This window comes from Phyllopteryx taeniolatus, chromosome 7 (genome assembly GCF_024500385.1).
Source record: "Phyllopteryx taeniolatus isolate TA_2022b chromosome 7, UOR_Ptae_1.2, whole genome shotgun sequence".
Taxonomy (NCBI): domain Eukaryota; kingdom Metazoa; phylum Chordata; class Actinopteri; order Syngnathiformes; family Syngnathidae; genus Phyllopteryx; species Phyllopteryx taeniolatus.
The window spans coordinates 15,832,355-15,842,143 of record NC_084508.1 but is presented as its reverse complement, the minus strand read 5'-3'; the positions used below and the strand labels follow the sequence as shown (position 1 = coordinate 15,842,143).

The window sequence follows — 9,789 nt, the reverse complement described above, 5'->3', positions numbered from 1 at the left end:
TCACCGGTCAACCCGTTACCATGGCAACAATAACAACAATGGATCTCGCCAATGTATTGTATTTTGTTGGGGGGAACAAAAAGAGTGAAAACGTGGTGTCATCACCGGTGCTCTGGAGTGGGCTGTCCATTCAAGGAGACCTTGAGGTATGTTCTGAGGTTTTACTGCAATACGGCTCCCAAGCAGGCAACATAATGTTATGTAACCTAGCAAGCTACTGCTAGCACCAATATTTGTACGGAAACACGGCGGCATTCTGTCCAATCATGCTCTGAAGCTTCGGTAAACATTGGTTCGTGCGTGTGAACAAATGTTGACAATTGCGCCCAAGTGTTTTGACAATGGCGAGCAATGGAGGTGAAGCGCCAGTCACAATATGCAATCCTATTGGTCGACGTCAAGGTGCTCTGTCGGAGATTTGCCGTTGATTTGTCACACTACACAGAAGATATCCCCAAAAAATCTAACTGCTAGACTTTTCATTTTGTCGTCATAGGGCTATCATAAAGCCAAATCATTGGTCGTGGATTATGTCACACTACAAGGGTTGCCGACTAAATAGGTCGGGCCCGATCCGGGAAATCGTCCGCGACTGCTACTCGGGCCAATATCGGGGCTAAAATCCTGTAGTCTGATCTAGGCCTTAAATGGAAAAGGATGACGAACTGTGGCGACCCCAATGGGACAAACCAAAAGGAAAAGAAGATATCTTAGGTTGGATATCGATTGCTGCTGTGATATATTAAACGTACATAGGCCTACATGTCAGAAATGTGGGATTCTCTGAGGACCGTTATGGCAGCTGATTCCCACCATGCTACCCGCTATCTAGCCTTGAGGCTAATGTTAATACCGTTTTAGCTAAAGTAAACCAAAGCAAACAAACAAACAGGGTCTTTGCTTTTCACGGCGGACTACCCATAGCCTACCCATCACGTGATAGAAAAGTGTATTGCGTTTCTTAATTTGCCGCTTGTCCGTCATCTCGTCCCTTTTAATTTGCATACTTAAATGTAGCCTGACATTTTGACCCCGCTCTCAAAATTGGCCACAACATAATAGGGCACACACAGAAGTGCCAGTCGCTCTGCTTGTTCTCGCCCAAGTGAAATGAGGAACAGAGAAAGGAAATGAAAAAACGCATAGAGATGCTCTAGACACAGTGTGACTGAGCACGGCGATTTAGTTCCGTTGTGTGTTCATATCTTGGCAACGTGTGTGTGCGCACGCGCTCAAAATGGGGGCGGTTACTGACTGAGTTCCCAATAGCAGTTCATCTCTGCCTGTGAGCAAATACTCAACGTTCACCACTGGGCAGGCACACTGCACACTGCACTGACATAATCAGGTAGGCTGGAGTGTAGGGCTTTATGCACGTGTTTATTTTGCACCGAATTTCTGTATTTACCCAGCGCGTGTGTATTTTCATTTTCTTTTTCCATTCCGTGTGTTTGCGCTACATTTCGTATTTTTTGGTTGTTGTCATTCGTCAAGGGAGAGCTTTGTAATGAGTCAGGCTGCAGGCCATGTGACTGCTCACAGGGCTGCAGGGATTGGCTGGGCCTCTATGACCTCATCAAGCTGCCTCTGCCCTTCCCAGCATCTATTTCCCCCCCGCCCCCCTTCCAATTCCTAACAGGCATGCACACCAGCAACCCTCCTCCCCTCCCTCTCTACCTCCATCTCTCCGGCTTTCTGTCTTTGGTTCTTTTCCCCTCCAGTTAGCTTTTCCTCTCCTCTGAGCATCCTCTGCTGAATGTGTTGCTTAGAGCCGCAGTAGCAGCCGAGGCGGGCGCCACCGCAGCATCCGTGGATTAAAGCACGAGCTCTTATCTGCAGCTAGTCCGACCAGGCCCCCATATCTCTCTCTCTCTCTCTCTCTCTCTCTCTCTCTCTCTTTCTCTCTCTCTTTGTATAGACGTCTCTCCCTCGCTCCCTCTTTGGCTGGTTGACAGGCGACTGCTGGGGGTGTTATAGGCTCACAGTTAGCCAGGGCGTTAGCCACACACACACACACACACACACGACCGCTCTGCTGTCCATCAATTTCTTCTTCTCATCTCTGCATCTCCCGCTTTCAATTCAGGCTGCTCTGAGGTAGAGGAATGCAAATCTGCAACCATGATGGAAGGTAAGTTTCAATATTTTATTAACACGCTGCGCTCGTTTCTGTTGTGATTCAGGGTAATCCCCCTTGTATGTCCTTGTCCTGCACAGCTTCATCTGCCGCCAAGTGGATGTTGAGGAGGTTCAAATGTCAAAAACTGTCACGCTATTTTGAGTGCATACATTCCAATGACTTGAATGTTATTCCCAGGAAAAGGGCACATGCATAGCAATAGAAGCACAACGGTGACACTAATTGAACCCTGTATACCTTTTGTTTAGTTGAGTGTATGTCTTTGTACACAACAGCCCCCCTTTCCCCACTACCCATCGTAAAGGATTATTTCGAGGTATTGTCCAGGAGGGCTTATGTGTCCAGCTGGCTGTCTTGTATAAATTATCTGTTTGCATATACAGTCTTATGTCTTTGGTCCTGTCCATGTTTAAATTACTCCATAGTTGTCATTTCAAGCATAGTGAAGACAATAAGATATTAATGATAGCTTTACGACGCCGGTGTAAAACTGGTGGCCCGGGGGGCAGATCCAGTCCGCCACATCATTTTATGTGGCCCGCGAAAGCAAATCAAAATTGCTCATTGTGATCTGGTGTAATGTTACCAATCCCCCTATGAAAAGAAATGTAATAGTTGAAAAACATATTTTTATAGGCTTCTGATGTCAAAACTGGTTATTTATCAATGTGTTCCGTATACAGTATGTAATTACACAATATGAGGTAATCTTTCATTTATATGGGTTGTGTTGGAAAATTTGTCAGAAAAAGATTTGCCAAAACAGGGTCACAGTCATAGCGGCCCTCCGAGGGAAGTCATAACTACAATGTGGCCCGTGACAAAAATGAGTTTGAGACCCCTGCTTTAACCCTTAAGAAATGGTGGGTGCACTGCATGCCTTTTAAAACTGAAGGACTAATTTTTAGGACTTTAACATTTTAATATTGTGATGATGATGATGACCATAATAATGATGTGCAAACGTGAGCCAATTCACTGGGTGATAAAATAAAATTCCACATTCCTTAAAAACAGCATTCTTGTCTGGGAGTCAGCGTGAGACCCAGAAACCAAAACGTCCATCTGTAAAATATGTGTTAATCCTACACAGTCAGACAGACATGCTGATTTCAGCAACTATAAAATAATAATGGCATGGCTGCCATCCATCCATACATTTTCTAGCACGGAGTATACCCTGGACAGGTCTCCAGGCGACTATTTTCACTAACATTCACACCTGTGGGTAATTAAGATTCTTAACATAAGGTGCTGTTTTTGGAATGCGAGGAAACTGGAAGAGAAAACCCACAAAAGCATGAGAGTAACATGCAAACTCCACTTAAAAAGGCCAGAGTCAAGATTCAAATTGACAACTGTGATGCAGACATGCTAATCAAATTCTCCACGGTGCTACTGAAATGCCCTTGGATCAAATATTTTGTTGTAAAAGATATGTTGCATTTTTAATATAAAAACACAACTGACACAATTTTAAATTCTGATTTAAGAATCAGGTCATGTAAAGCTCCCCTTCTCCTGCTGCTGTCCTTTCTTTGTCCAGATTTTTCACTAGCCAGACCAACTGTTAGGCAGACAAGAAAAAAAGAGTCTACAAACAACTTACATTTGCATGGCTAGCTCAGGCTTAGCATGGCCCGTGTGATTGCAGGATTATAGTCAAGTGTTAAAATTGGAAGGTAATCCCTGTTAGCTTTGCTTTTTAAAGCTTCATGGCATGGCTTGTATAGGTAATACATGGAGTTGAAGACATCTAATGATTACTTTGTTAGTTTCAACACAGAAGCTAGTCTTCAACAGCTAATGTCATTGCTTGACAAGGCTACCGCTTTCCATTTTAACTTCTCAACAAAATATTTGGTAAATACAGGAATGATGTGTTAAAGTCCTTCCAAATAAACATTTCTATGAGTAACGTAACAATTAAGAAAAATGTCAATTTTCAGTGTATATCGCAAGGTTTCAGACCTAAAAGTCTGTAAATTCTAGGTACTTGTGGACCAGGTACACAACAAGATTTGTCACTAACAATTTGTTCGACTGAACTGTAAACTTGAATAAACCCTTGATGCTGCAGAACAGAGTTCAGGGAGGACATATACCGTATATTATAAGTGCTCAACTGAATTGCATTAGTGCTCCTTTACCCGTCTTTATATCAATCTAACATCACATTTACACTATATTACCAAGATATTCAGTTTTTATATCTGACAGCCTAAAAGTTATAGGTACATTATTATATTCGTACACTGGCAAGAAAAGGCTATCAAATCGTCAAAATGTTTCTTTCCTACTATGTTCAATTGACCCACAGTAATTCAGAGGGCCTCTGCAGCTACCATCTGGTTTCCCTGGCAACGGCCATGTGGCTAACTCATGAATGTTTTGGCAATGGGTTTGAGAAGAGACAGAGCTATATACATAATGCTGGTTGTTACTGTGTATTTTTTTTCCAAATACATTTTAATTCAAGTAGATAATGTGCTGAACGTCCAGTGGCATAAAAAGCAAATGAGGAGTTGGATGTTTTGACTTCAAGCAGTTACATACATAACTCATGGTAGATGGTGCATCAGAAACAACAATCAGTAACCAGTCTGCCAGCTAGGGGTGGGCGATATGGGCAAAAAAAATAAAAAAATCTCTTTTTATTTTATGATAAAGAGAATTTGACGATATCCTTAAAAAAAATGGTGCAAATCTCTACTTACTTCCCAGGACATTTATTGATAGACACAATGTTTCAGAACAACACCTCTTTGTTTGTTTTGTAAAGTGCTACATACATTTACTGCAAAACATTGCACAAGAATATTGTATGCCAATATTTAACAATTAATAACTTCAAGTTATGTCCAAGCTGTATAGAAGAGAATATGCCAAATCAGGTTTGCACAATAGTATTTTAGTTAAACTTTTGTAACAAAACAAAACAATTTAGATGACATCTAAATGTAAACAGTAAAATATTTTAAATCAAATAGATTTTTGTTTGTCACAACAGCACACACTATCATACAAATTTGGCTAGAACACTGCAGAAAGAAAAGTAATTGATGGTGTTCTTCGTGTCTTGCCAATATTTACTTGCTTTGCCATATGGTACGTGTTTGTTATGGCTCAGCGAGGGTTTACTGAGTGTGTTGTGCAGAGTTATCTTTTCTTTAGCGGTAGTCGTGCTTTTTGGAAAGTGTTACGTATTCCTCATACTCAAGGTTGGGAGGGTTTAGAAATGTATTCCGATACAGTTACCAGTTACCTATCACAATGACAATATGTGACGTCATGACCGCAGAATCTTTTTTTATTCCCAGTGACAAGTTTAGCAGCTTGTAATACTGTTTAAATGAGTAAAGCAGTGAGTGATCAGTAACGGGATAGTGAGATAGTTACTGACTGACGGAGAGGCCGTAGGGCTATGCTAGCTAGCTTCTCCATTAGCCTCACCAGCAGTCGAGATGAATTTGACAGTGAACAGTTTTCTTTGTAAATGTTATTCAAAATGAATAAATCCTTCAGTGAATATACGATCAAAACAGCACCGTCCATTCTCCATTTTTTTCATTTCACTTTTAAATTGGCCGCGTTTCGGAAGCCAGCATGTACATCGAGTGGCCTGTGTCATTTTCCTGTTGGGTCAACAAAAAAACTACTCTATACATACGTTCCATTGTGGTCCATAGCGACCATTCAGCCACTTATTAAGCCTCTAAACTCCTAAAAAGGTTGCTCAGAGTCAGCCCACTAGTTTGAGAGTGAGAGTTTGTTTTGCTTGCCACTAAGTCACATGACTGAATCATGTCCGCTGATTCGGCGAATGAGGACTTTATGCACTTCCTCCTTTCTCTCTTCTTCCTATGCCGTCCATGCACCCGTTTGGTTGTTTTCTTTTCGAGACAGTATGAATGCACGATAATTTAAAATTGCACATCATGAAAGCAACATTCATGATTATATCGAAGGCAACATATATCGCCCACCCCTAGTTGAGATTAACTTAATTTATTAATTAATTGTTTCCACTGGCAATAAATCCTTAACCATTTCATGCATCTTTTCCAATATGGTGGCTCAGGTCCAACAACATTTATACATTGTGTAAACTCAACTCAATTATGTGACGAAGTCTAAGCAAGAAAACTGCTAACATACAGTAGGTCCTATAACTGCTTAGCTGTACAGATGGAAAACGAATCTTTTATTTGCAATGTATCTAGGTTATAGCATGCTGACAACTGTTGCTGACATCAATAAGTATTCTTGAAGAGTGAAAGATCTCGTCACTAGCCTTTTCTGAAAATAGAATGAGTGATCCGGATAGTTAAAGGACATGCTGAATCTTGACTACATCATCGAATGCATGATAGTCTGTGTTTACATGTGACCAAGTATAACACATAGAGGAAAGCCTGTTGTTAAAAATGCAACAGTGGAATAGGTCCACTGTGGTTTTGTGCTTGGCAATAAGTTGACAGAGAACCAGGATGGACTTTCTGATACCCAAAAATAAGGAAGGGCACATACTCAAGAGGGTAGACGGCAAAGGAGAAATTGTGTCAAAATGTTGTGGTTTATACTTGTTTGCACTTTGTTCGTTTATTCAGTGACAGTACAACCTTCCTGAATAGCATTTTGTTTTTAAAATCAGGCACACCCAGTTTCACTGACACACTTACATAATCACACACAAGATTCAGGGCCAGATAAACAAGCATGCTTGTGTAATCCTGTGGCAGCCAGGGAGACAGGTTTATTCTCAAGGGACATCAAACTACTTCCTTCAATAAAATAGCCAAAGTGTGTCAGATTTTAATGCATTCAATGTTTAATAGTTTTGACTTGTTAGGGCTTTTTACATTCAGTGGTGTTCATGCGCCTTAGTACTCATTGTCCTGGAACATTATTATTGTTAATGAAAAATATATTTTAAAGTGACGTAGTGAAGTAATTTAATTATACTATACTGAACTAATTGATACAAGTTTAATCTGTTTAGCAAGTAATAATTCACCTTTTTCTCTTCCCCCCTTGTATTACACAGCAAATTACAGTAGATGCCTGGCTACTCACAGATTTCTAATTGAAACACCTCTGTAGGCTCACAGCATCCAAAAGCCTACCACGTATTGTTTTTATTAAATTTTGAAAATAAGAGCTGTAAATGCTCCGCTTTGCGGTGAAATACAGTAGGAAATTCCGAGCGCATGTGAGGCACATACTATCCCCTTAACGCGCTGACTTTAGAATGAGTTACAACACATAGACATATTAATATGTTAATGTATAGAATGTATTTAAAAAGTGTGGGAATTTAATTTCTGTCAAAATATAGAGAAATGCAATCCAGTATTTGCTGATTGAGGGGTTTCAATGCCTTGCTCAAGGGCCCCTTAATAATGGATAAAGACAAGTATCTATCCAACAACTAGTTGCAGTTTCATTTGTCCACAGTGGGAACTGAACTGTGACCTTCCTGTTTCAAAGCCCAAGTCCTTTTCAATGTATCGGTGAAACTGATAGATGTGATACAGTAGTGTATGTAAACTAAAGGCCTTTAACTGCCATTTGATGTGGCATGTGAAAGGTGAAAAACAGTATCATTATTTTAACATAAATTCTGTGCTGCCTTTGAAGACCTTGCTATTGAGGTTGTACACAACCCCAGCCAGTCTGTTTTTTTTTTTTTTTTTGTAAATCAAGGTTACTTCTGACTAATAACAATTAGAGATACACAGTTTGGTGTATTTAAATACCAAACCAACATATGATGTAGCCTTCTTATCTAAGTATGTCCTGTCATTTTATCCTGGTACATTTTCTATAAATGTATAAATTAACGCATAACTCAAGCATTTAAGCCATCTTAATGCAATATGAGTGAATTACATGTTCTCCGTTTTCAATTACATGTTTGGTACCGTAATTTCTCATGTATAATGCGCACACATGTATAATATGCATCCCCAAAGTTGACCTCAAAATTCTGGAAAACCCTTCTACCTATGTATAATGCATTTTTTCAATGCATGATTTTGCTTCTATCCATATGATCAAAACATGAAGTAATAGCTGTATTTTGTTAGTTTTTTTTCGAAAAAAATATTCTGAAGCTAAGCACTTTATTTGAACACGTTATCTTTTTTTTTTAATTTACTTGCTCTTATTTTGAAGTTCACAGCCCCACTTTTTAGTAAATTAGAAAACACAGTTGTGCTCATATGTTTGATTACCCAGGAAGAATTTGTAAGATGGGTACAATTCTTTAAAGAAAACATGAAGGACCAGGTGAAACACATTTAATTTTATTTTAATGGGATTCAAATTAAACAGTCAAGCATTTCAGAAAAGCATTATCATTAAACAAAACCATAAAGAAATTAATGATTTTTGTTGTTCAGTCATCAGTCATATTAAAAAAAAAAAAACATTTCACAAATTCTGCCAGAGTATGTAAACTTATAAGCACAATTGTACATATATGCAGTCATAAGTACCTCTGTCATATTGGAATGAAAGTATAGGCTACGCTCTTTTTTATAACCACTAGGTGGCGATGGTATTTTGGAATGAAAGTGTACAGCTTTTTAATAACCACTAGATGGCGGCATACATTTATAAAATGTTAAAGTTTTTTCCATATGCCCCTATACTTATGTATAATGCGCACTATTGACTTTTGACAATTTTTGGGGGGGAAATAATGCGCATTATGCACGAGAAATTACGGTATATATGAACTCTTTCGACTTGAGTAACATAACCATAAGATACAACTTCGATAATCATTTCCAGATTAATATATTTTTACAAATCGTAATTTCAACATAGGCCGCCATTGTTTTTTTCATTGCAGTGCATTCTGGGTAGTGACGTCAAATGGGGATGTGCCTGACGCCCGGAGATTTTAGCAGTAGCCACAGTAGCAACGCTGTTCAGCCATTTCAGTTCGAGCCAGAGTGTGATCAGGGAAATGAGGAGAGTGTGGAAGAGACAAGAAATGAGGATGAAGATGACGGGTGTAAAGAAACACAAGTTGGTCATATTCAGTGGTGTATTTGTAGCTACTGCTGAAGTGGGCTGATCAGGGTACGTGGCCAGCGCCTCCTGTCTTTCGCTTCTTTTTGCTCGGTTTTCGCAGATCACAAGCAGCCGTTAAGACTCCTTGTGAGGAAAGAATAAAAAGAAAGAATCTGGGCTGAAGTGACGAGAACACAGCCGCGGATCTTTCGGCAGCTCAACTCTTCCGACCGCATCCTCCCACTGTTTCCTCAACTTTCTCTCTTTGGGAAAGCTATGAATGCTTACCTCCTTTTTTGCATTGCGTCCTGATTGGAAATTGCATCCAAATGCGGCGCAGTATGGTATTTTTAACTCTTTTCGCTGACGATAAAAGTTGTTCGCAAGTGGCTAGCTTAGCTCCCCAGAGAGCAGCAACGTAACAATTTTACAACAGCCATTCTACGTCATCATTCGCAGAATGCTTTGCGCACACTAAAACATGGCGGCGAGTTTTTACATAATCCCGATAACACACAAACCATATTGTCAGAGTGCTCATAGGGAGAAGGTAAATAAATAAAATCTGGGCTTGATTGTTGAGTCCCTTCCTTGTTCTGTTTGTTTGTTTGTTTTATTTTATAAAG

At 39.7% G+C, this 9,789-nt stretch overlaps 1 protein-coding gene across 15 annotated transcripts in view; it reads left to right on the top strand.

Annotated features, from left to right (window-relative positions):
* The first annotated feature begins 1,260 nt into the window (after nt 1-1,260).
* Nucleotides 1,261-9,789, top strand: part of sgip1a (SH3GL interacting endocytic adaptor 1a) — a 51,215-nt gene continuing 42,686 nt past the window's right edge. For 9 of the 15 annotated variants that reach the window (XM_061778438.1, XM_061778436.1, XM_061778444.1 and 6 more), the window contains exons 1-2: nt 1,261-1,348; nt 2,087-2,131. In XM_061778438.1, coding sequence (XP_061634422.1) covers nt 2,122-2,131 — 10 coding nt within the window. In that variant the 5' untranslated portion in view covers nt 1,261-1,348; nt 2,087-2,121. Of the gene's footprint in view, nt 1,349-1,467; nt 2,132-9,789 lie in introns of those variants that run through there. The other 6 variants (XM_061778449.1, XM_061778440.1, XM_061778445.1 and 3 more) reach the window with 5 other exon arrangements.